Source organism: Cladophialophora immunda (genome assembly GCF_000835495.1).
Source record: "Cladophialophora immunda strain CBS 83496 unplaced genomic scaffold supercont1.3, whole genome shotgun sequence".
Lineage (NCBI taxonomy): Eukaryota > Fungi > Ascomycota > Eurotiomycetes > Chaetothyriales > Herpotrichiellaceae > Cladophialophora > Cladophialophora immunda.
Genome location: NW_015622543.1, coordinates 921,517 through 947,754, shown reverse-complemented (window position 1 = coordinate 947,754; position 26,238 = coordinate 921,517). Strand labels below are relative to the sequence as shown.

Below are 26,238 nucleotides of genomic sequence, written 5' to 3'. Positions count from 1 at the left end.
ATATGGACCTGTCTACAGACCGCTATTCAGCACATGCCTGAACTCCAGCACCTTTCCATAGGTGGGGGTTGTCATTATCTGGGAGCGATCATGCAGAATATCGACATCCCAGCGCTCAGAAAGCTACAGGTCCATGCATTTTCAGACAAAAGACAACCGCTCATGGTGCCGCTACCAAAGGTACTTCCACTATTTCACAAACCGAGTGTTCCTATATAGGTAGAAAATAGAGAAAGAAAGCAAGGATTTCAAACCTTGGTATCTCCTCGAACCGACCACGAAAACTGACGCTGTCCTGTAGAAACAACAAATCGGTACGTTATCCAACCTCTCCCTATACGAGTTTGAAGGATCCCACGAAAACACAGTCCGCCTCATCCAGTGGCCGAAGGAACTCGTGCATTTCCACTTCGGCCGCCTTTACACAAAATCCTACTACCTGGACTTGCCCCGCTTCCACTCCATGCTCTTGGTGCACAAGGAGACCCTAAAAACCGTCGATATCAGCTATCCGTCCCCGGAAGGCAGAGGCCGGCTATTTATTGCGTCTGACTTTCCACACCTAGAGACCTTGAGGCTTTCAAGGTGGCAGATGGACAGGGATTTGGTCTTTTCACGCGAGGATGCCGATGCACTGCTCGCTTCAAACCTCCAGACTTTCGGGTGGGATTTCGGTATATATGACCAGCACTCCGAATCCTGGACCGACTTTGGAACCAAGGAAGCAGAGTGGCTGAGAGCGTTGGCGAAAGCTGCCGCTGCAAGGAAGGCGGCGCTGAAAAGGATCGAGATCACATATAACCCAGATCCATGCTATGCGCAGACAGAGGGGGATGGCTATCCGTGGGATCGAATGGATAGGCTCCGTGACGAGATCCGGCCATATGGAATTGCGCTGGAATATAGCGAGCCTTCTCTTTCGAGGGAAGACTGGTTGGAGGCGGTGGCCCCAAAGCCTGTCTTCAAGGAACGACGGATCACGCACTATTTCACCCCAAAACGCAGAAGGTGCCAACACTGAAGGGCCGGCATGAGGCGAGGAGACCGCTCATCGAAGAATGATTGGCAGAGCTTCAAATTGAGGTGCTGCTCCCCTTTTGTAGGAAGAAATCATAGGTGTAGTTAGATTTTTCCTTCTCGAATCGTCCCAACAAGTCCGTGATACTCCTCACCATCGATCTCAAAATTATCGAGAGTGCTAAAGGGGTGACGCTCGAGGCAGTTCGTTCACTGCCTAGGTGGCTGCCGTCCAGGGAGTTCAGGGTAGTGGATAAATCGCAGGGTCTCCATATTCAACCCCGTGGGAAGTTGTTCTCGGGCCGGGGAATAGAATGAGAGCTGGGGAGATTTTCCGGGGATTCATAGGCTGGTTTGTCAGACAGGAATCGACGGATGGCTAGTGTGGCTAGGTACGCTAGATGGCCTGTCATCAAGAGGAAAAGCCTATGTCAGACACAACAGTTTCTGTCCCTTCCACAAACACCAGACCCGAAAACGAACGACTTTCTCATTCTTGCCCGTCGCTGTCCCTCGTCGCATTCGTGAGGCTACGGTTTCTCACCATGTAGCACCCGCCACGCTTTCGAACTACATAGCCCTATACCGGGATGTCGTCAGATCGAGGAGGCAAGCAAGATGCCACAGTCGCAGAGAGAAGACGTCGCAACCGGGTTGCTGTCTCCTGCTTCAGCTGCAGATCCTTGAAGACCAAATGTGACGGGAGAAAACCCGTCTGCTCAACCTGCGAGCATAACGGTCGAAGTTGCGTGTATATGCAACGTGGCATCTCCGGGGGTGCAAGCAACACGGTGGTCGTGGAGCAAGAGTAAGCAACGAAAACGTCCCCGCAAAGAGGCCACGCTGATGCAGTTCAAACCATAGCTATCTCCGAGCGCTCGAGCAACGACTTGAAGCTCTTGAAAACAGATCTAGGCTGGACTCAGCTCAAATCGGGCCCATCCCCCGCATTGAATCAACAACATCGCTTCCCCCTTCGAGTTATAGAAATGAACGAGCCACTGGCGCCCGACATCCAGGAACTCCCGGCGCTTCAGCAGCCGCCTCCTCTAGCGGCTACCCATCAGCCGTAGTGGCTGACGCAGATGTGTCCATGGGCGGGGTTTCATTCACTCAGCTAATACTGAATGCCCTTCACGGCCACGAGAGTGTCAAGGCCTACTCGAGGACCACCGACAACGACGTCCGAGAACAAGAGTCCCGACTCACAGAACAGGATTTGTACACTCTACCAGCCAATGCAAGCGAGCTGCTCGGCCAGTTCTTCACGCTTCGCCACCCGTTGTCGCCCGTGTTCCATGTCCCTAGCATTCGGCCGCTCTTCGACGCCGCCCTCCAGTGTCCGCCAGAACAACGCTCTCACCACAGGTCCATATTCGTCCTCCTGAACATGATATTCGCCATCTGCACGTCACACTGGGTCATTGATGCCCGGGGCAACCCTCGCGCGGCACGACGGCACTATGATATCGCCATCTCGCTCATCCAGCCTAATCTGCTCCGAGATTGGAAGCTGGAACACGTCCAAGCCCTGTTGATTGGCGCGAGATACCTGCAGGGCTCGAGCTGTGCGAATGAATGCTGGAACATTCTCGGCCTGGCCATCAGGATCGCGTACGGGCTTGGCCTGCATAAAGACCCGCCCGACACGGATCCCCAGCCCCTGCGAGAGACAAAGAGAAGAGTGTGGTACGCGGCCTACACTTTGGACGTGCTTCTCAGCATGATCTACGATCGCCCGTCAATGATCCGGTCAGATGAGTGCTCTGTCAGCCTGCCCACGGATCTGGACGACGAGTATATCCAGAGCGCGCCCATGCCGAGACCCCCCTCCACCATGTCCTTTTCCATCGAGGTGATCAAACTCTATCGCATCATCGAGGCCTTTAAGTCCCAGCTGAACGAAAGCGTCGACAGTGGCAGGAAGGTCGTGGAGTTGGTCATGCCCCTCGATGAACAATACCGGAAGTGGCATCGGTCCCTGCCGTCCCATCTGATCCTCGACTACAAGGCGCCCACAGAACAGCCTTGGATTCTCGCCCTGCGCGGGAACATGGTCCGGATTCTGATACACCGACAATCCCTCATGGTGACACTGCGCGGTCTCCTGGGACACCAGGACGTGGAGGATTCAGTTGTGAGCCATGCTTTGCAGTCGAGCCGCAGCATTTGCATCCACGCCGCGATGGAGAGCATTGACATGGTTGCATTGAGGCATGAGCACACGAAGAAAACAATGGGGTTGAATTGGTTCAACATCTACTATTGTAAGTGAATCCAAAAGTGTCTCTCTAAGACAGCTCAAGCCTGACTAGAGCAACCCCAGTGTTCAACGCTGTGGTCGTCTTGGTCTCCCACGTCGTCGAGCCAGCGTGCAGCAACGACCGAGCAGCGCTTTCCAAGGTCGATACCGCGCTGCGGATGATACAAACTATGTCTCACGACCACGCTTTCGCTCAGCGCGCATATTCCTTCCTCCAGCAGCTTCTCGGCTACATGCACCCCACCGTGGCAGCGCAGCGGAGCCAGGATGAGAGCTCGTTCTCGGGCCGTCTTCTGCATACCGGGCAAGCGGAGGAGGTGCCCTCTAGCCTGCAGCACAGTGTCGAGCCTATTCCGAGCCTGCATACCCTCTACGGGTTCACGCAAGACTTGACGGACAACCTTGTGAATTACCTGGAGAACTTCGACCACTCGGGGTTTCCTGACGGACCGTGGCCATCCAGTGACCAAAATGTCCACATGACGGGGTTCGGTAATGTTATGTGATTGAGCGGGTCTCAGCCCGCCAGAGAACCTCTCGCTTCGACTTTGATCCGGTAGAATAAGGGGAGACGTGTGCGTGCTTCGTGGTACCGTTCGCTGGGCATACAGACTGCCGGAACCCAACTTCTGCGGAAGCCGTCCACAACGATCCGATCGACACGGAGGAGACAGTCGGAGCGATAGTAGGAACGGCGAATTCAACCTCAAGCGGGCCCATATCATATGGCGCTCTAGAAAGCAGCTTGCTGGTGCAGAGGCGGATCCTGGTTTTCGGGGCAATGCGCAGACCGAGAATGCCATTGCCAATATCAGGCCCTAAGGGCACATTCGCTGGTAACATAGAGTCTGATACGCCTCAACCCTGGAAATGTCGTTGCGTTCCTCTATCGAATAATAGAAGCTCTCGGCTTTGAAGCAAATAGCGACAAAATAGTCGTTCGGCCAGAGAGAATCGGCCATGGCGCCCTCGAAGGAATCTCACTGCGGAGAAGGTGCAGGGGAAAGGGAAGCCTGTTTATTTGTTCTTCGGAAATTGACCTGCCCGTTATTGTCCCGCTTCACTTGCGTCCAAAGTGTCTGTCGTGAGGCGAAGATTCGACGGTCGTCTATTCTGTTTCTCGCACTGGTGGGATCGCTTGAAAAGAAAAACCTCTCCTCAATCGTTGAGTTGCACAAGATCCCTCATGCCCTGGAGAGCAACTCCCCACTGCACGTCATTCAGTCGGGTATTTATAGCCGTGATGAGTCCCTTCATCGGCCAGGACCTTATGGATTCTGAGAGCCGGTCCGGCCCACCACTTATCAGCGCAGAGATTTGCGCTAGAGCTTCCAGCGTGGCTTCAGTTGTTGTTCCGACTTCGTTCCTCTGGTTGCAATTGTTCTTGTTGTGCATGCTTGTGAGCGGCACCATGCCGGAGACCACGTCACGGCCTTGTCGAACCCGCGAGAAGGCCCAGTACGTCAAGCTCGCAAGATAGACACACCAGGGATATTGGAAACTATACTGAGGCTGTTGGCCGTTGAAGTCGACGATGCAGCTGCGCAGGATATGTGCAGCGTGCCAAACGGCGGCGTGAGCCGGGTCACGTCCTGCGCCGCCTGTGGCCCAGGCTTGCACTTTCTGGCTAGACAGCTGACGGTCGGCTTTCGTCACCCATTTGCTGATCAGGGGCGCTCCGGCGAACGTTTGCAGGAGCGAAATGTCCACGTTGAGGGTGATATGCGCGGCGTGATACACCGCCAGGGTCGTATCAGCAAAGTGCTTCAAGGCTCCGATTTCAAGAGCACCGTCCGAGTGCGAAGGTCGACTGGAGGACCGAGCCTGGAAGCAGTAAACATCGAAATCGGCTTTCCACAGGTCATAAGACGTGGCCACCCTCGAGCGCCAGTCCGAGCTGTCAGATAAATTGTTGCAGCCCAGAGACATATCGCTCGTTCGTTTCAAATTTAAAGCGACGGACATGAGTCCGTGGAGGAGGAGGAGGTAGGATATTCCGTCGAGATGAAAATAACGGGTCGACATTGGCCGAGAAAGGTAGGATCTCAAGACCGTCAAGAATGACTCCGGGGCCTGTTGCTGAGTCACTTGGTAGTCCCATTCCTCGGCAGATCTCGCTTCCCAAACCACTGATGAGCAAGGGAGCGCGCTGCGAAAGTCTGTTGCTGACATGTTGGGTTGCTGTGAAAATAAAACAGCTCGCTGAGTATCGAGGAGGAAACACAGATATGCGAGTCGTTTACGCTGTTCGATTTCCATCGAGTGATGCCATCGCGACTCCACATCTTTTAATGCGTCCGAGTACGCGGGCTCTGCAACGCTGAGACAGTCGCTTCTCTGAATAAGACTTTGGAGTAAAGGGAGAGATATGAGCTGGTCTATGTCTGACAGGCAGGGAGAAGTGATAAACCTACTTGATGAGAGAGCCATGGAACAGGTGAGCGGAATGGTGTTGTTTTTCGCCAGCTCTCCAAACGCCAAAACATTCGGCCAGCAGGACAGTCTGCAGCAACCACAGCTCTGGAACCACACTTGATGCAACACTCTGAAGAATTTGGGGCTTCATGGCATCATGGATGCACACGGCAAGATGATGTGCGTCGTCGTCACCGCAACTGGCACCCAAGATAAGAAGTGAAAGGAGGAGCAAAGGCGAAGTTTGGCTTGGATCAAAAGTTGCCGCATGTATCAGCGGGAATGTTTTGTTTAAGTGAGTGAAGAAGACGTCGCAATAGTCTTGCAAAGCAGATAAGGAGAGCAAAGGATGATTCTCATCGACGAGGACATTATCACTCGTTCGTGTTCTCGCTTGAACGACGATCTCAAGGATTTGGTCTCGAGATACGGCGCCGATGACTGGATTTTCGTGTCTTTCTGGAGGGCTAAATGCGATCGAGGGGGTACTTGATGCTGCCGTAACTGTATTTTGAGCCCTTGAAGGGCTTAGGCTGCTTGGCCGAAAGTCGAGCAGAGAGATCTCATCGACAAATGACATAGGAGTCGGAAGAGGCGGCGGCAACGGCTCTGGTCGCGAATGTGGCAAAGGGCGAAGTCGACAATCGGTGGCACCATCCCGGATTGTAGCATCAGGGGAGATCGAATGTGAAACCATATTCTGTAGACGCAGTTAGCTCTTGAATCTTCGAGAGCTAGTCTGACCCTCCAGCAGACTCGGCAACAGTAATATACCTTCGCCGTGACAGTGTTTGATTGAGCGTGGGATGTAACATCTTCAGTTGTACCCGGTTTGTTGACTAGCGTCTCTGTTTGCCCTGCGATACTTTGCGGGGACTGTACATTCCATGTTGATAGATCGTCGACATCCCAGAACCAGTTGTACTCGCTATCTATAAACTTGTCCAACGCGCCGTTCAAGTCTGCTTGAAACGAAAATAATCTCAGCGACGTGCAGATGATGGGATTAGGATTCTGCCTACCAAGGTCTGTCTCCAAATTGCTTCCCAAAACGTCTGGGGCGCTCTTTGTTCTCATTGGAGAAGTCGGGCTCCTTGGTGCGCCTTCGTCGACAGGGAAAAAGGTCGTTGACATCATGTGGTCCGCGGTATCGCAGTCGACGGTAGGCTCTGCATCCTCTGTAGAGCATGCCTGTTGACTCGTGCTTTTAAAAACGATACAAGTCTCTAGTGGTAAAGCTTCTGTTCGAGAAGCAGGTTGACCTTCTCTAGAACGCTTCTCGCGGCAACTGTTTCCATTCTCAACGGCGTCCTCCTTTGTTCGTGCTGCCGGCTGGGGCAGTGACGGTCTTTTGCTGACAATGTTTCCGTCTGCATCCCGCCACAGGCGTTTGCGTGTCGCGACGATGCCCAAGCCCTCTCCTCCGGCCTCTTCGTCTTTCTGTCTATGCCTTGCCAAGTGACGTTCTGCATGAGGAAGGGTGGGTCAGCATTTACATTTGCTGTGAACATTAACATAAGGTTGACAGATTGACTGGGTCATTCCAGACGGGCGCTGAAACCACGAAGCCACATACCGAGTAAGTCGCGGCGCTTAAAGTGAGCTCGGCAGCGAGGACAAGTTCTACCTCCAGATGAATGGTTGAGACGGTGTCGCCGAAGATGATCAGGTCTGCTGAAGGTCTTGCCACAGCCTGGCCACTCGCACAGGTGATCCTTCGGCCGTTCACCTGCCATGGCCAGTGTAGGAGGGGGTAGATGCAAGCGAGCATATTGCACGCAGATACACAATAGGGACGGTGGCTGCGAATATAACAGTCTCGCTCGTGGGCAAGTCACCCAGGATGAAGCTAGGCAACTTTGGGCATAGTCAGCTTCCCAGGCCAGGAACCAGCGGTGGGTCTCTCCCCGCGTTTCCACGCCCTCGGAGTTTTCGCTGTTCGGCGATTTGGCCAAGGTTTATCCGTCCGCAGGGCGCAGGCGAGTCCCTCGTAACGGGCACCGCTTATCGCAGATAAAGCTTCTCGTAAGATCAGACACAGTGAGCCTTACTTTTATCTCGTCAGTTGCCGCCTCTTGAAAGTACTAGACAGCGGGCGTCAACGTTGCAAGCCACACTCGGATCATAGGCGATTCCAATCCTGACGCTCCCAGCTGCGGCTCTTATCTTATCGCTCTCCCGCTCACTTCGAGTCAGTGTCCTGGAAGGGCTGTAACCGAGATGCGCGAGATGCGCGAGATGTCCGAGATGTCCGACGAGTCCGAATCTGGTGGCTTTGGCCATCCCCTGTCTACTGCGACCGTGATCGATCACGACGTCGATGGAGGAAAGAGCGCGACCAGAGCAATCAAGCCAACACCCCTCCCGGACCGCCTGCGAAAGTTGAGTTGTCGCGAGTGCCGTCGACGGAAGGTCAAGTGTAATCGTCGGCACCCATGCACCAACTGTGTCAAAGCGGAAAGCCAATGTGTCTTTCCTGAGACCAGGCGATGTCCAGTCAGGCCTAAAAAATCAAAGGCTCAATCTGACGAGCCCGTTGCATCGTTCAGTAAACCTCAAGCCTTGGATAATCTCTCTGCAACCCCAGAGTACAGACGACGGGAGAGAAAGAATGTGTCGGCAGCGACACCTTCAAAGGTCCTACTCGATGACCTAACAACTAACGAGGACCCGGCACGGCTGGTGATCGACCAGGACCGGAGTATGTACATCAGTAACAGCTTCTGGGCAAATATGTCAAGAGAGGTGAAACACGATTCTCGTGGTATGAGACTGTTTCATAACTAACGAACACGTCAGATCGAGGAGATGCATCATGTCCTGAGTGGGGCGTCATCTGACCACGACGAAGAGGCAGAAAGAGGAGAAAGAAACGCAGAAGAGGAAGGGGATGGGGGGAGTGGACAGGGAGACAGAGAAGGAGAAGAAGAACAAGACGAAGCACAAAAGGAAGAGACTGAACTCGCCGAGAGATCCAGGAGACCGCGGGTCCTCCATCCTAGTTCTCAGTCTTTCGTTTTTGGCCCGATGTCGTGGACGATGACACTGGGTTATTGTTATCCAACCTCCACGCAGCTATTAACCTTGTTCGACATTTTCTTGGACAACGTCGATCCGGTTCTCAAAATCTTCCATCGCCCGACCTTGCGATCGACAATACTTGGAGCGTTACCACGTCTCCCGGAAATCGCCAAGACCACCGAGGTCCTTATGTTTTCGCTGCTTTATGCTTCAGTGACAAGTTTGACCAGTGACGATTGTAGGAAACTGCTTGGAGAAGAGAAAACTAAAATGCTTGCACGGTACAGATTCGCCACGGAACAGTCGCTGGCGCGTGCACGGTTCCTGGAGTCTCAGAGTTTGACAATACTCGCCTCTTTGGTTCTCTTCCTCTTTTGCGTCCGCCGACATGATCATTCGCGCCTTGTATCGGCACTCCTGGGAGTGGCTATTCGCAATGCTCAGGCTATGGGTTTGCACCGAGATGGGACCCGATTTCGACTTTCACCTTTTGAGACTGAGATGCGGCGCCGTCTTTGGTGGCATATATGTGTGCTGGACCTCAGATCGTCCGAGGACAACGGGTCTGAACCAACTATCTTTGACAATTACGATACGGAATTTCCTTCAAATATAAACGATGCGGAACTCTCTCCCGAAGACACTGACGCTAAACCAGAGAGGACCGGCTACACGGACATGACATTTTGTCTGGTCCGCTTTGAGGTGACAATCGCCATTCGCAAATTGCATTACCACGCGCCGATCGGTGGTCGTGGTGCCGACCTAACCATGGCGCAGAGACAACAGATGGTACAGTCCATTGAGGATCGATTTTACGACCGTTACATCAAGCACTGTGACATCACGCAGCCGGTCGACTGGGTGTCTGCCACCTGGGCCCGGCTGATGTTGGCCAAGATGTGGCTGGCCGCGAGCTACCGTTCTCTTTTCAAGAATGGCGGCTGTGACCCCAACATCGCTGATTCGCGGCATTTTGTTTTTGGAAAGGCGGTGGAAGTCTTGGAGCTGTCGGATTTGCTGGAGACAAGTCAACGAGCCTCACGCTGGCTCTGGCTGTTCTTGACACATTCACAATGGCATGCTGTTGCGTTTGTCTTGGCTTACCTCTGTGAGAGGCCCGATGATGCCATTTCAACTCGCGCATGGCTCGTGGTCGAGAGGGTCTATGAGAGATGGTCTACAGACATGCGGGCAGAGAAAGGCATGCTTTGGGAACCGCTACAGCGACTCCTTCACAACGCCAACAGGGTCCGAACAAAGGAGTCTAGCCGAAGTCAGCTCACACGAAGGCCATCCTACAACGACTCTCGTGCGGGACCAGCCGAATACCCTGTACGCACCGATAATCCTCTCCTGGAGCCACTACCCACTGCGCACCCCGAACTTTGGAACAACCAAAACGTAACGAGAAATCGCGGGGCAATCGTTTTACATTCTGCACCATCTTCGTCACGACTTCACAACTCGTCATTCACACAAGACCCTGCTGGAAAGAATGTGGACGTCTCTCTGCCCACGGAGTCAATGATGCCTGACGGCACAAGCCAGAGCCTGAATATGCACAGTACCAGCTCCGATCTCGCAAGCAACTCTGAGTATTTTGATGCGCAGATGATGTGGCGTGACTGGGACCATACTATGCAGGACTTTCAAGCCAACTTCGCCATGAGTCCAGTGCTGGAGCCCATCAACCTATCAGAAACCATGCCTGGGTTTGGTCTCAACTTTTGGGAGTCTATCTAGGTCTCAGTCAATTTTCAACTACTCTCAGCCTGGATTGTATTGCTCTTTCAAATTCCAAAAGAAGCGGAAGGGGGTGAAGCACTATCCACTGGTCGTCACGATAAGACTTGTAAGAAAATGCACGGCTTTTCAAGCGATATCCGAGTCTTCACCTGGCACTACCGTGGTCCTGGAATAGTCCATGATAGATCTAGGGAGTAACGACATGCACACTTGTGCTCAGGTGGCGATTTCATGAGGTCAATTCTCGAGCATTTCTGATTATGAAGAGAGTGGTAGCCATATAAATGCAATGATTGATTAGAACGTACCATCTATAGGGCCGTTTCGCTCGCCTCTTGTCGCTGGTCGTTTTCAGACGACGGTCGTGAGACGCCAATCCATCCCATCCACTTTTCCAGCGAGAAGTCTGACAGCTTCCAAACAGGTCCCAGACAGCCATCTTTGGCCAGCTCTCCCCACTATTCATTCCCGTGCTGTAATTTGTAGTGGACACGGGGGAAGTACTTGCAGCACCCACATTGGCGAGGTGGCAAGACCTGTACGAGGCACGTCTAAAGTGGCGGCTCTTCGGTGGCGGTCTTTTGGAAAGGTGGGCTGAGGACTTTGGCCCCGACAGTAAGTCAGCCAAGGGACATTTCTCTCCAAGCTTTATAGTATTCTTTGTGGCTGTCTTCAGTGACACGGTCTCACTTGGTGTTCAAAAGACTTCGGAACCAGAATCCAATAAGCCAGACTGAGAGCCGTGAAATACAAACAGCCTTAACCAGAATACTTTGAAATTCCAACTATCGCCATGTCCGAGGCACCGAGAAGCTACCCGGAGGGAACGTCGGGGCGTCAACCACTGGTAGCTGTGTGCATGGGATCCGACACCGACCTGGAGACGCTGCGACCCGGGCTGGCGGTGCTCGAGAGCACCAACATCCCTTACGAGGTGCACATCACGTCGGCGCACCGCACGCCACAATACATGCTCGACTTCGGCAAGAAGGCCGCCGGTCGCGGCTTCAAGGTCATCATCGCGGCGGCCGGGGGCGCGGCGCACCTCCCCGGCATGATCGCCTCCGAGACCGTGCTGCCCGTCATCGGCGTGCCGGTCAAGGCGAAGGCGCTGGACGGCCTCGACAGCCTGTGCAGCATCGTGTCGATGCCCCGGGGCATCCCCGTCGCCACGGTCGGCATTGGAAACAGCGTCAACGCGGCGATCCTGGCGGCGCGGATCGTGGCCACGAGCGACGAGGCCGCGCGCCAGTGGGTGGCGGGACATCTGAAGCAAATGGACGACGACAACATGGCCAAGGAGGCTCGGTTACAGAGAGAGGGCTGGGCGACGTATCAGAAACTGGATTCATGAATCTCGGCCAACAAGGGGGATTTGGCCCATTGACGCGTGAGGACGTTGGTTGTCGGGATGGGAGAAGAGGGTTGGTGGGAAAAGCATAAATTGATAGTAATCGAGACCTTACAACCCTTTAGATATCTTCACCACCCACGTCTGTACAATACTCCGTGAGATTATGTTATTTCCACAGCTAGGGGAGCTGCTGGTCACCTAGTCGACTCCCTTATCCTTCATCGACTGTTCTTCGGCCCATGTGATAGCCCTAATACAGCAGTATTTCTCGTCAACATCTTCATATGTAGCTCCTGTCCAGCTGGGGAGATCTAAGAAGGGTTTTCGCAAAGCAGACAGGCAAGCAATCAGCCAATGGAAGTCGCTTCTTAAAAGGCGAGTTTTGACCGTCTGAATATGGATGTTCGCTATAACCGATTTTAGTTTCCCTTCGAAATTTATGGGTTTTGAAAATAACCATTGTTGCATGGCTTGTCATCTTTCAAGTTTGTTTATTTTTGGATAAAGTCCCGCTTTATACGTGACAGCGGATCGTCTACGCTAGTCGATCTGTGCTGGGGCAAACCATATCCTTCCTGTATAGGCTTAGAAGGACAAGTTTTACCACCGGCGGCTTTCGTCAATTACGCAGTTGCTGTCCGCCTGGTACCCGAGTCGTCTCTTCACATCCTGAACCAGGGCTTCGTCTCCCGTCGTTTTGCCGACGTTGTCAGAAAGCTTGATGCAAGGTCTGCCGCCCGCCGCACGTAACTTCATCACGATATTGAGCGGCCTCGACTTCTGGGACGGGTCTGATTTGCGCTGGAAATCGTTGGTGAAAAAGGTCCCCACGCCGAAGGACGGTTGGAAGCCGTGCTGCTCGGCCACCTCCTTGTATTTTATGCACTTCTCCACATTGAGGGAGTCGGAAAAGGTGATGGACCGGGGCATGGCGCCAACGGAGTCGTAGAACTCCTTTGCCATCTTCACATACTGTATAGGGTCTCCAGAGTCTTGGCGGATGCCCTCGTACACCTCAGCGTAAAGAGGCTCCTTCGAGGGCTTCGGAGAGTGGTTGGAGGATTTGTGTAATCCATTCATGAACCCATTGACTGGGGTCACGGGTTTCTTAAAGGCTTGAAAGAAGTTCGGGGTCCCGAACGTGTCGGTGAGGGCGACTCCCATGACGCCTACCCCAAAGCAATCCAGCCAATACTTCAAACCGAGCTCATTGGCATGCTCGTAGTCGGAGGTGATGGAGGCGATGCCCATGTACCACTCATGAGCTACAGTGCCGATCGGGGCAATCCCGTGCTTCATGGCAAAATAGACATTGCTCGTGCCTGCGAGCCGGCCAGGTAGTCCGCTGTTGTCGCGCATGGACCTGACAAGTCCACCGACGACGAGGTCCTGGGTTTTAAAGTCGCGCCGTCTTCGCGTGCCAAATTCCGAGACCGTACATCCCGCCTGCAGCAGGCGAGTGCCCTTCTCGTAGGCAAGCTGCTCCTGGTTCTCGTGGCTCCAGTCTCGGTCCACGAACCTGAAATATGCCTCACTTGTCAACGCCAGCACCGGGATCTCGTACAAAATAGTCTCGACCCATAAGCCTTTGATGCGGATGTCAATGTCGACAAAGTCGTCGTCAACGGGCTTCCACGACAGGTGGACCTGCTCCTTCGGGCGCAGACGGAACGATTGCAGGTAGCGCAGGTAGTCCTCGTGCAGATATCCGCAGTGGCTCCGTAGGTACTCGAGCTCGCTCTGCGTGAGGCTCACGTTCTCAAGTTGGTCGATTTGTCCTCGCAGCCACTCCGCAGCACATCGGCTGAGTCGCATCTGCGGTGTGCGGTTTGTGAAGAAGTATTCGACCTGGACGGAGGCGAAATACTTCAGCACAGCGCATTGCATGTTCAGCTTGTAGAGGTCGGTGTCCAGAAGGGAAAAAACACTCTGTGATGCGCCATTGCCTGCCATGGTTCTTGCAAACAGTGTTCTCGAAGTATTGCTCGGACGCGTGCGGTGTACTAAGGATGCTAGACACACTGCTCTAAACCAATGATTGCAATCAAGAGGCTTAAGAAAGGTGCAACGGAGTGGGTGACACGGTACAAGTACGTTCACGGCCTTTCCAGTTTCTGTCCGTCAGTATACATGACCCCTACGGAGTATAATGGGGGGCTGTACACATGACTTGGCGTCGTTTCTCTATTTGGTAATATAGGAGAGTGGGGAGAGACAGTACTGGATGATCCTCATTCCTACCTCGTCCCAACCCCGGAGAGACCAGCTGGGGCCATTCTTGGCAGATGTTCTTTTGGTTTGAGCTCCGGGCCGCCGCCTCTCTGTCCACGTATTCTCCAGGCAAGGGTGGGCGAGGAACCAAGGATGCTGATGGCTGCTCGTACAGAACAAATTCCTCAAGAAGCCAACGCGATGTAACAGCAACACCGCCTAATTTGAATTTTCTCTGATCTTGGATTGCCATATATCATAAAAAGGCTGTCGATGTGAATTCATGGCTTCTTTCAATTGTTCCAGAAGGCGAGCTACCTAGTTGCTGTTGCCCGAGCCATCTGTATCTCTTCAACATTTTTCTTGCCAAAGCTTGCATGATACTCAGCGTGATGCCAATGTTATTGGGACACTGAATCAAGTGATCAGTCGCTGTCTCTGAATCAATGGATGCGGGACATGGTCTATGCGTGTGAGTTAGTCACATGTTACTGTCCGTCGATAGAGAAGCCTCAAGCATTGTCGCGAGCATTTCCGAGCAGGAGGCTTTATGTGGGAAGATTATACATTATACCAAGGCGCTGTCTTAGCTCGGAGAACAAGCCATTGAGGCAAAGGTAATGAGCTGAGAACTGTTGTGCCGGATGACCACGACTCTCTGATGAACAATGGCTCGTTATCTCTACATTGGCTCTCAGCAAATCTACACCTGTGACATGGCTTTATCTCCATAAACAATTACATGCAACCTCCTCCGCTCACCGTTTGAAATACTTCAGCTCGATCCAACGAAGTGGAGGATAGCACAATCCCGTCCACGCTGCCGACACAGGAAATCCCAAGTCAATCCCATCACCCACCATTTTCGCAATGGGCCCAGTAAAGTACACCTGCCACATACACAATACAGCCCCGACCCAGCCGATACAAAAAGCCGTGAATGCAGCCAGTCCTAGCGGCAAGCGACTCGGTGTGCTCCAGTCCTCCCAATTGTACCCAACTTTTCTCCTAAAAATCAGCTCCTCGCAAAGTGTCATGGTGCACCACATGATCGTCCAATAGCCCATCAACGCCAGAAAGTCCTGAAAGATATCAAACAGTTGATTCCGTCCAACACACGCACAGACCGTGTAGATCACAACGCTCACAATGACCCAGAGCCATCGAGGGATACGGCGGAACCAGCGTCCTAGTAGCTGGAAGCTTAGAGCCGCCGAGTAAGTTCCTGGGATGTTGTTGGAGATTACCCCCAGCGACAGAATCACTGCGCAAAAGTCGCCAAATGAACCCAATGGTCGGAGTGACTGGACGATCAAGGCACCAGCAGACACGTCGTAGGCATCGGACCATTCGGTATCGACAAGCGTGCCACTCCCAAGGCCGACTCCGATGACGACCACAGTGGCCGAAGCCAGTCCAAGACCAAGCAGTGTGCTGCCGAAGACCTTCCAGCGCGAGCAGCTAGGCGGAAAGTATACGAAGAAGTCGCAGGCGGCTGGTGACCAAGCCAGGGGCGCTGAGGCCGTGAGGAAAAAGAAGCTGATTCTAGAATGCGTGTTAACCGCCGGCATACAAGTTAAAACTAAAAGCATGGGGCTTACCTATCCGCGATCTTCACCTCACTAGGACCGACAGAGGAGCTCCCGGCGTTGAATTTGGGTCCCGCGACGCCGATCAAAATAAACAGTACAAGGATTTGCGGGATGAAAGCGTAGCGCTCATATATGTGGAAGAGCTTGATACCGAACAACGCCACGACGAGCGAGATGACAGCCGCGATGATGGTGCCCACTATGACCGTCAAAGAACCGTTGGCCACAGCCGAGAGCAATTGTCCGCCGATGAGACAGTCGACAAGGCCATAACCGAGCATGATGACGATGTTCAAAAGCACCGCGATCTTGGAGGGCCACCAGCCCATGGTGTACCTCGCGACCACCAGAGTCCTGTTGCCGCTGAGAGGGCCAAAGGTCGAGATGTACGCAGTGCCAATGGAGCCTGCAATCGTCCCAAAGGCCCCGATCAGCATGCCCTCGGTCAGGCCGAGTTCAAAGACCAGAGGCCCGAGGAGGCCGAGGGCCATGTTGTTCGCCGTCAGGTTGGCCGAGAACCAGATAAGGATGATCTGGACGAAGTCGCCAAAGGTGGCTCTTTCTGGCCGTTCGCTCTCAGGAACCCGCTCGATGCCCCGAGCCTCGACGCCGAGGGCCTTCTCGAGCTTGATGTTCCAGCCATGCAGGAATTTGGGCTCCTCTCGTGCCTCGACCGTGCCTGCTTCTACGGCGGCTGTTGTGGGAATTTAGCATGGATACTACCGAGTCATGAGAGGCCGAGTGTCTTACAGAGGAGATCATGTGGAGCGGCATGAAGGTGAAGGTGTGTTTTCTTGGATTCGTCGAAGGAACCCTCGGTCTGAGGCGTATATGTGCTTGTCTCGATCGAACCCATGATAGTCGATGCAGCACCGTTCTATTCAGATATAATGTGCCGGGATAGAGAAAACTGTGTGGAATGCGCGACCTCAAGCTGTAGTTGAAAGCAGTCGTCCCACCGCTGGAAATCCTTGCTGCGATATCGGTTGGACTCTACTTGAGGTATTCCCCACCCTACACGCCTACCTAGGTACCTCGTGGAACTTCCCACGTTGTCTGTTGCTTATAACTCCCTCTAATACTGGCTCGGTTGTCCTCCCCGCATGCACCCCGCGTGCACTCTTTGCTTGCGAGCCTCGGATACATCGCACGTCCAAGTATATCGTCTACGTTGTATCCTCCACTTAAGCCCCCCCACTTATCCCCTCCACCTATCCCCTCCACTTTTCTTCTTTGGTATTGGGCTTTCCGCAAGGTACCGGCACACCATGACAAAACCCCCAGTCGCGATTACCGAGTGGTAGATACCCGATCCATTTTCGTGACAGCTCGGATGGACTGATATCAGCATTCCCCCTTATCAGACCACGACCAGCAATAGAATCTCGAAGCCGCAACAGGTAGTTGAGATGATATCGAGCGATATACGAATTACTCAATCAGGGTTATCCTGCAATACTATCAAGGACAGGTTTGTGCCTTCTAGATTAGCCGCTCCAAAAGACTCTTAGGACGTGTTCTCTCTTGACAACTCTCTGCTTCAATCACTATCTCAAAAGGACGCTAAAACGGATCGCTGTTACGTGCATGTTTTCTCTGCTTAATTTCCTATTGTTGCGTGTCAGCCCTTCCACAAGATCAGTATGCACAATTTCGAGGCGTTGAAAGACACCGATTTCGACTATGTTGTCGTGGGAGGTAAGACTCGAGGCATGTATCAACGACAAGGCTAAGATCCTTCGCAAGGTGGGACTTCTGGATGTCTCATCGCTTCCAGATTGGCCACGGAACTCCCAGATGCTCGGGTTCTGCTGGTCGAGGCCGGCCCAGATGATTCGGCAGATCCAGACAACCTCGTACCTGGCCTGACCAAGCCCAAATTTGGAAGTCCCGATGGCAACTGGCTTTATCGTACTGCTCCCCAGCGGGAATTGCGAGATCGAGAAATTGTGTACCCTCGAGGCAAAGGCCTTGGTGGCTGCTCGTGAGTGACTTTGCTTCCTGTCCCGTCGTGGTCGCTACTAAAAACCCTCTCAAAGAGCGAACAACTTTATGGCTTGGGTCAAAGGTTCTTCCGCTGACTATGACGATTGGGCTGGGTTGGTCGACGACTCGTGGTGGCGCTGGGAAAACGTGAAGCAAATACTGAACCAAGTAATCTCTCCATGGACCGTATTTTTGTCACGAAATGCAGAAGATCTAACATACTGCCGATAAAGCTCGAGGACTTTAGGCCAAACTGTCCAGCGGCAATGGAAAGATATGCTAATCCGACGCCTGGATCTCATGGCAAGAATGGGCAAGTCTGGAATTGTTGTCAAGTGGGAATTAGATGCTGACCATTGTCGCTTTTGGCTGGTAGACCCATTGCTGTGCAGTTCAACACGGTGTGGCAGGATATGATTATCCATTGCCTACAGGCATCAGAGCAAGCAGGGCATCGGCTCAATGCTGACAACAACGACGGCGATCCAGTCGGCTTTTCAGTCGCACAATTTAGTGTGCGAGATGGCGTACGTGTGACCAGCGCCAACGCTTTCCTCGACGAACAGCAAAGGCGCAATCTTCCTAACCTGACAGTCACACTTGATACCTTGTGCTCGCGCATCATCTTCAGGGACAACAGAGCACATGGGGTGGAGCTGATACCATCAAGACCATTGGCGGGACAATCTCCAGCGAAATTGCAAGTGAGAGTAAGAGGAGAGGTAATCATTACAGCAGGGACTTTTCAATCCGCGCAGCTGCTTTTATTGTCTGGCGTCGGCCCCAGAGGTCAGCTGGAAGAGCTGGGAATACCTGTCGTGGTCGATCTACCCGGGGTTGGAGAAGGGATCCGCGATCACAGCGCCTTTGCCTGCGAGTACACGATATCGCCCGAAGTTGCCGGCCACAATCAGTTGCTGAACTCTTCCGAACAGCTTCGAGCCGCCGAGGCCGAATATGCCTCTACGAAGACAGGTCCTCTGTCCGTCTTTGGTGCAAGCGCGGCCCTGATCTTTCCGCGTCTGGAGGCAGTTCTTTCGTCATCCGAATTCCATGCTTTGGATAAGTCGACCCGGGAATACCTACAAGAGCCAACTAGGCCGAGCACGGAGATATGGATGCACTCCGGCCCTCTGTTTTATACCGGCCCCTGTGCGCCGGACGAGAGTGTCCTTGTCGTCGAGGGCTTGAACCAGAATTGCCTGAGTCGAGGGAGGCTCAAGCTGCGAAGCCGCAACCCCTATGATCTGCCAGCGATCGACCCGCAGTATCTGACCCACCCGCTGGACAGACGAGTCGCGATCGAGACGGTGCGGGAGATATTGAACCTCACTCACACAGATGCGCTGTCGAGAATCATCCAGAAACCATTGTTAGCGCCTTCGGGAGAGTCTGAGGAAGCTCTGGACGGCTTCATCAGGGATAACTTGACCCAGGGGTTTCACAGCATGGGGAGCTGCGTGATGGGTCGACACGGTGATCCTCGGCGCGTTGTGGACAATAAATTCGAGGTCGTTGGGACGCGGGGGTTGAGAGTCGCCGACATGAGTGTCTGCCCGATCTTGACTTGCAATCACACGCAAATCAATGCGTACCTGATTGGGATCCGATGCGCGGAGCTGGTGGTCCGCAACGCTCGGGGTGCGTCAGCGACTCTCTAAGCGATGCGACAGAGCGATGCATCACTCCAAGAAGGAACATCATGCCGGTTGTGGCCCATTCCTAGGCACCATAGTAGACAAGGATAGACTATCATGGTAGGATCCTGGTAATACCACCATCAAGGGAACGCCGGCTTGATTTAAGACGGCGTAGCGAGTACGCGGCCACAATTGGTCTCCAAAGATCCACAAGCCCTACAGGGCAGGCAAAACCCCAATTAGTTTTAATCAGGCAGTGCAGTACGCCTTTCTCAGACTCCACCTAGACATCTCATGCAAAGGTAGGGAAAGAAATTGAACACCGTCGTTGCTTTGCCTTTTCGGATTGGTAAGCGTGGGCCACAATGGAGTTTCGACATGTGAGGCGGCGATCCGAATTCCCCAGTTGAACATGGTTTGCGGTGCTGACTGGTTTTCCTGCGAGAACTGCGGATGCTAGCTCTATTTGCGGAAGGGAAACGGTCGAAACAAGCATCATGATCTTCGCGACCATGACCGAACTCGGCGCAAAAGTCCGCCAGGTGGTCGCAAAGGGCTCTAATACGTTTACGCAGTTGTCGGGTCCACGACTAGGTCTATCCCAAGTACAAAGGCCAAAGACTTGTGATCATTTCAGAGTTGAATCTTATTCAAGTTCCCGCAAGAAAAGTCCCGGGAAAACGCAAAGCATGGCCAACGTCCCAATCACTTCCCGCAAAGCCTATCGCCGGACTGACGACTATACTCCAGGGACACCGAGGGTGCAGCTCGGGACAGAGACACTACCTCTGCCCCTTACTGCGACCTCGGTGTTGATAAAGGTCTACGCTGTCTCTCTCAACTACAGAGACGCCAACATTGCCAACGGCGGCAACCCGTGGCCGGTGACGCCACATGGCATACCGTGCAACGACGCGGCCGGAGAGATCATAGCCGTTGGCGAAGGCGTGAGGACGCTCAAGATTGGAGACAGGGTGGCGCCTATCATCGACACGGAGAATCTCACCGGGCGCGAGTCGACACGGTCGTGGTTGGCGGCCGACGAGGATGGAGTGTTGGCAGACTACCTGGTCTTCGCGGAGGAAAAGCTCACCAAACTGCCGGATCATCTGGACTGGGTCGAAGCCTGCCTCATTCCCTGCGCCGGGGTCACGGCGTGGACGGCTTTGAAAGACATTGGCGTGGGAAAAAGCGTGTTGATCCAAGGTCCGTCAGCTTCAGCCCCTTGGGAGAGCAAAACTCTACTAACGAAGACGGTGGAGGCACCGGGGGCGTTGCGATGATTGCGCTGAAACTTGCTCGCGCCGCCGGGCTCAAGGTGATTCTCAGTTCGTCGAGCGACGCCAAACTGGAGAGGATCAGAAAGCAGTTCTCCGACCCCCCGATATTCACCACCAACTACGCAACAAATCCCCAGTGGCATGAAGAGGTCCTGGAACTTACAGGCGGCGCCGGTGTTGATCTAGTCGTGGAGATCGGAGGCACGCAAACCTTGGTCAAGAGCATGAAATGTACTCGGCGAGGCGGGACGATCAGCCAAGTCGGGTATCTGAGCAAGCAAAGCCTCGAGGACCTGGCCGAGTTTCTCCCGCTTCTCATCGATCGAAGAATCAACTTGAGGTGAGAGAGCATTACCCCTCGTAGCGACATCGCTACATACCACTGCAGGAACTAAGTCCAAGTAGGGGCATAAATGGCGGCTCAAAACTCGAGCAGGAAGACCTCTGTGCCGCTTTGTCTGCGACGCAAATGAGATTCAAAGACATTATAGACAAAGTCTACGATTTTACGGACGCCGACGAGGCAATCGAAGACATCTGGCAGGGTCGACAAGTTGGGAAGCTCGTAATCAGGGTAACTTGAGGGAAAAGGGTCATTCACACGGCTGTGAGGTAAGGTCAATTTGTATAGGAGACATTCTTGAGTGTTTGCAAGCGGCGGTCTTTGGTGATTAGGGAATCGCTTTTTGGATATAGAACTAATTTGAGTGAGGACATCCAATGACTCTCACTCGCTTTTCACGTGTTGGAGCTCTTTAAGTTCGCATTCATGCACGAAACTCATACTGCGACCTAGCCAACCGGTTGTACTTAGCAAGGACGTACGAGTCGCTGCTTGTAGCTTCTTGTATGGTAGGGAGTTGACTCCCGGAGCGCGACCATTGATTCCCACGTTAGTAGGGGATCTATCATCTAGTCATTCAACCTGGTCAGACCCAAGCCCCAAACAAACAACCAAGCACGATCACCTCGAAGGCCTCTTGGAAGTCATTCGTCGTCATCGCTATCGAGCACCCGCCTTGCGCCTTTTCGACGTCCCGGATTCGTGAATTTCTCCCGCGCGGTTGGAGAGATGGGCATAACAACGCCCTGGGCTTTCGTCTTCGATGCATGAGCCTTGCTGGACCTGGCAGAAATCAGGGTCTCTAGATCCGGCAAGTCATCGTCCATCGCGTCGTAATCGATGCTTTGCTGGGAGACGTAGAAGCGTTTCTCTGTTAGGGTTTCTACCTCCTCAAGGACAGGGGATGAACTCGGTATTTTCCGTAGAGGAGAAAATAGATCGTCATCGGTGCTGTCATCGAGCACTGACCTGGCTTGTTGTCTGGGCTCTGGTAGGTGGGAGGCTGCGAGGTCTTCTTCGTCATCGATGAAACTGTCATTGTCATCGTATTCGCCGATAGAGCTACTCCTGACGGTAATGCTAGACACCTTTGTTTGGGGAAACGCTGGAGGCTTCGGTTTCTTTTTGGAAATTTTGGTCGTACGCATCAGTTCTTCCGCTTCTGACAACTCAGGTGAGGCATCGACACCCTCTGGAGAGAGCTCATACTCTGACGGACGACTCCAGCTTTTTCTTGGATTCCGCATGGCCTCGAAGGCTTGTACCAAAGTCCTAGTTGCCCTTGAATGTTTGACGGCATCTGTCTTACCCAGACGCCGCTGTTGATCAGGGTAAGCATCAAAGCGCACGAACTGGATATACTCGTCTTCGACCCCTGCGAGTCGGACATAGCGGTCTTCGAGTTCCCGCTCTTCCGACTCGGAAAGAAGGACATCGTTCAAAGGAGGCAGTGCAGCCACGTGGCGGTCTTTTCTTGATTCCGGAGGTTTGGATGGGCCCTCTCGTGTTGTGGCCTTCTTCTTTCCTCCATCGCCCAAAAACGTGAAGCCCGTCTCAACGCCATCCGGCATGTGGAACTTCTTCGGTGGCTTTTTGGCGTTTTTGGCTTTTCGCCTACTGGGCTCGACCGAGCCAGGCTGCGTGTTCTCGATCGGAATCTCAACCACACGCTTGTCGACCGCGGGTACGATCTCTTTTGGGACGATTCTGGCCGACAGCTCTTCGTGGAAATTGAACTCCTTGCCGCTTGCGATCTTTTCTTGCATCTTCTGATAATTGTCCTCTGAATGGGCGAAATCAGACTCTTCCTTGCCACGCATCATGAGCAAAACGATGGTACCCGCCCGCTTACGCCCTGTCCGGCCCATGCGTTGAAGCATCCTAATAGGCGATTTCGAGCAATCGTAACACACAATCAAATCGACTTCACCGATGTCGAGACCTTCTTCTCCGATTGATGTTGCGACAATTGTGTTGTATTTCCCGGCCTTGAATTGCTTGATAACACTCAGTTGCGTCTTCTGATCCATTCCTTCAGAGCCGCCTTTCGTGCCTGACTGCCCAACAAAGACGTGTGCTCGGATCATAGGGCCATGGCGATTGAGCACTCTCACAATTTCCTCTGCACTGTCTCGATAGTGTGTGAAGATCATGATCCTTGTGCCCGAGGAGCCTGTGCTGTGGCTCCCACTGGCACCCTCACCGGCATCCATGAAATGGTTGAGCACGACCGTCTTCAAGTAAGATAATTTCGGGTGCCCGATAAAATCTGGGTTGTTGATCCAGGCCCTCAGTCGGATCATCAATTTCTTGAAATTATCATCATCCACAATTTGTTTTGCATACTTGCCGCCGCCGGAAGCTTCATCTGCAAACAGCTTCATCTTGTGGTAGAAAGGGCCGATGCCATGGTATTTCAGCAGTTCGATGTTGTGGGCCAGACTCATGAGAGTAGTGGATATCGCTTTCACCATGCCTTTCACGGAATGTTGAGCTCTTCTGCCTGCTTCCGACAACTGCCATCTTTCCCAGGCCTTTTTCAAACCGAACAGCGTAATCATTCGTGGGTCCTTGCCCCAAGAAGCGCCCTGGGAGTGCAGCTTATTCAGTAATGGTTGCAGGGTTGCTGAAAGCATCTCTAACGACATGGTTATCTCATCCGAATTTTCAAATACCTGGGTTTCGACATCCCTCTTGTGTACAAATTCGCGGATATCCAGCGACTCCTCGGTCCTGATTTCGACTCTAGCGATTCCAAGGCCATCGATTACTTCTTGTACTTTTTCCACGTCTTTTCCAGGAGTTGCTGTAAGAGCCAGGACTCGAAAGCTGGAGTTGTATCTTCTCAAGAATTTCACCACCTCCACATATGCGTAACTTCCAGTTGCTTTGTGTGCTTCGTCCACCACAATCAACACGATCTTTTTCGGATCACAATAGCCATGCTTCAGATCGTTGATCAAGGTTTGAGGTGTCATGAAGAAAACTCTTTTCTCTTGCCACTCTTCTGCCCTGATTGCTGGTGAGACCTCTCCCGTCAGCATCGTGGTGTGAGATCGCGGGATGCCAACAATGTTGAAGCAGGCATCCACTTGCTGTGAAACAAGAGGTTTTGTAGGTGCGACGAAGACAATTTGCGCACTTTTCGTCCATCGATACCAGTTCAGCATGATTGTGGCGGCAATGAATGTCTTCCCTAAGCCAGTGGGTAACGCGACCAGAATATTGTGGAAAAGGCCCTTATGCACAATATTATATTGGTAGTCTCTGATACGCCCAAGATTCGTGGGATAGACCCATGTGGTCATGGCATCACGATCTATCTCATGATGGGTAGGGGGCTCATTCCGGTTTGCCAGAGGCCAATTGTGTACCCTGATCTGCGACTGGGTTTGCGTCGCGGGAGGCTGGGTGGTATGGATTCCATGCAGAGTCGTCTGGCGGAAAGAGTTTGATTTCTGTAGAGGCTGACGCGGAGCCGGATTGCCATCGTGGTTGCCATTGCTAAGCGCGGAGTTACTACAATCACCCAAAGCTTCGAAAAGTTCGAAATCGTCCTCGTCCACTTCAAACTCGTCGCTGTGGATAGCTGCCTGAGAATGTCGGCGTGGGGTGTTAGCATGACGTTTGACAGCGGAAGACGAGGGCGAAGGGTTGTTCCGAGGCTTCATCCATCTTGGCCCTCGGATTCTGGATGGACTGGAATGTTGTTGAGTCAACTGGGTAACGAAGGTATCCGACGGACGATCCCCATATTGAGGGACATAGATTCGTTCTTCATACTTGGACTTTCTGTTTTCTTTTCCGGTCTCATCTTCGTTTGGCGGCAAATCGTATTCGTCGTGCTCCGGGAGTGAAGAGGCATCAGAATGGGAGTCAAGGCGGCGACGCTTGCGAGCACGCGGATTCAGATCAGCTTGGGAGCTGGGGACTAGGACATCCGAGCTGACTTCAGCCTCGTCGTCCAGGAAGTCCATGTCTCTGGCAGCCCAGGCTATTGCCGGAGGGATGATATCTCGGCGCAATGTTGAAGATTTGCGGCCGTGGATGGTGGAGAAAGTTAGCGGTACAAGTGACGCGTCCAAGTTGGCGACGCGAAGGCACGTGATAACGTCGCGCTTTTCATTATGTGAAGTTTCTCGGCGCCGAGGCGCGTCTTGAGATTATTTATTGAACTCACATACCGCCAGTGACATGTATGACCCTACAGGATCGTCTGTGAGTCTGCTGCTTGAGCTCCTTTCCTACCTCATACTACTGCCAGCGTGCGTGCAGAGGTACCCAACACAGCCTTCAAACCAGGATACCGGGTAGGATGCTGTGCGGCCCCGTATGCGTTGCCATCCGTCGATCGGGAGAGTCACTGACCACAGATCTCACTGAATAATATAGACAGACTGATGCGTCGGATACCGATACGAATTTTCTGGCGCAACTACTGAGACCAGCGAATGGTGTTCTCGGATTCTGGGCTGCTTTCCCGGAATATGCCTCGTACTCATTTGCAAAGAAGTTACTCGTCTAGGAACTGTGATGTTGAGTCCTTTCCTAGCCTCGAGAGACGCCATACATCCTAGGACGTCTGTCGACTTTTCAAGCACCTGCTCCTTGGGATCCCCGTCTGGTTGTTGAATTGAACGAGATGCAGGTGCCCAAGTAAAGAGACGGACATGGGGGTATCACTGGGGTTTGGATCGACGCTGCAGAAGTCCACGAGAACCTCGCGTCGCTTCTTTTTACGTGGATATTGACCAGCTTCATGCCCCGAGAAGTGGTCACCCGACCTACGTACGAGTATCACACAGCCAATCCGTTAGTAGCCACTGACCAACCCCGGGGAAGACTCGCCGTAATTGACAGCTCTTTTGACCAAAATTCGCCGTCATATCTGTCATTTCTCTTTGCAGATGGGCCTTGCGCCACGCCGGATATCGTGGTCCGCACCAAGCACCAAAGTCTAAGCGCTCGTAGAACTCTCCGCGAAGTTGTTGGCAGTGTCAGAGTCGTCGATCCGAGTCGGAGTTGGTGGTCGCTTGTTCCCTTGACAAGGCGACCGACACCCTCTACCAAACCTGCACCGAGCGCATCGATTTTTGTGGTTCGCGACAGCATCGCAGCCTTGCCGTCACGCTTTTTAATCGCAGACCGTTGTACGTGATGTGATGCCTGTGGATCCTAGAGCCATCACAGGGCCAGCGCCTGGGGAAATGGAATGTGCGGCCGAAGTTCGCCAGAACACGAGGGCAATTTCCGATGGTCGATGGTGGTCTGTGTTTGTGCGTTGGGGGAAATTTGGCCCACAATGATGACAGCAATGAAAATCCCCGATCGACATCAACGGGCAGCGAAAACTCTACGTCTTTCTTC

The 26,238-nt window shown here is 53.1% G+C and overlaps 6 protein-coding genes across 6 annotated transcripts; 5 read left to right on the top strand and 1 right to left on the bottom strand.

Annotated features, from left to right (window-relative positions):
* Positions 1-90: 90 nt before the first annotated feature.
* On the top strand, positions 91-1,021 carry PV07_04900 (uncharacterized protein; the record flags this gene model as incomplete). Its single annotated transcript, XM_016391751.1, has 2 exons — positions 91-180; positions 302-1,021. 2 exons carry the CDS (start codon positions 91-93, stop codon positions 1,019-1,021), a joined length of 810 nt encoding a protein of 269 aa, XP_016249270.1.
* A 586-nt stretch (positions 1,022-1,607) lies between these two features.
* Positions 1,608-4,177, top strand: PV07_04899 (uncharacterized protein; the record flags this gene model as incomplete). The annotated part of the gene is made up of 3 exons (XM_016391750.1): positions 1,608-1,825; positions 1,882-3,284; positions 3,344-4,177. The coding sequence occupies 3 exons, from the start codon at positions 1,608-1,610 to the stop codon at positions 3,784-3,786; spliced, it is 2,064 nt and encodes a 687-aa protein (XP_016249269.1). The 3' UTR covers positions 3,787-4,177.
* A 3,738-nt stretch (positions 4,178-7,915) lies between these two features.
* On the top strand, positions 7,916-10,462 carry PV07_04898 (uncharacterized protein; the record flags this gene model as incomplete). Its single annotated transcript, XM_016391749.1, has 2 exons — positions 7,916-8,440; positions 8,495-10,462. 2 exons carry the CDS (start codon positions 7,916-7,918, stop codon positions 10,460-10,462), a joined length of 2,493 nt encoding a protein of 830 aa, XP_016249268.1.
* A 796-nt stretch (positions 10,463-11,258) lies between these two features.
* On the top strand, positions 11,259-11,819 carry PV07_04897 (phosphoribosylaminoimidazole carboxylase, catalytic subunit; the record flags this gene model as incomplete). The annotated part of the gene is made up of 1 exon (XM_016391748.1): positions 11,259-11,819. The coding sequence occupies one exon, from the start codon at positions 11,259-11,261 to the stop codon at positions 11,817-11,819; it is 561 nt and encodes a 186-aa protein (XP_016249267.1).
* Positions 11,820-19,760: 7,941 nt separating this feature from the next.
* Positions 19,761-21,168, top strand: PV07_04896 (uncharacterized protein; the record flags this gene model as incomplete). Its single annotated transcript, XM_016391747.1, has 3 exons — positions 19,761-20,454; positions 20,511-20,868; positions 20,934-21,168. 3 exons carry the CDS (start codon positions 19,761-19,763, stop codon positions 21,109-21,111), a joined length of 1,230 nt encoding a protein of 409 aa, XP_016249266.1. The 3' UTR covers positions 21,112-21,168.
* A 119-nt stretch (positions 21,169-21,287) lies between these two features.
* Positions 21,288-24,891, bottom strand: PV07_04895 (uncharacterized protein). Its single transcript, XM_016391746.1, has one exon. It carries the CDS (start codon positions 24,846-24,848, stop codon positions 21,516-21,518), a length of 3,333 nt encoding a protein of 1,110 aa, XP_016249265.1. The 5' UTR covers positions 24,849-24,891; the 3' UTR covers positions 21,288-21,515.
* Positions 24,892-26,238: the final 1,347 nt, after the last annotated feature.

Bases quoted from the DNA above. Each gene is read 5' to 3' on its own strand.
- PV07_04895 (XM_016391746.1), bottom strand. From the start codon at position 24,848: ATGGACTTCCTGGACGACGAGGCTGAAGTCAGCTCGGATGTCCTAGTC.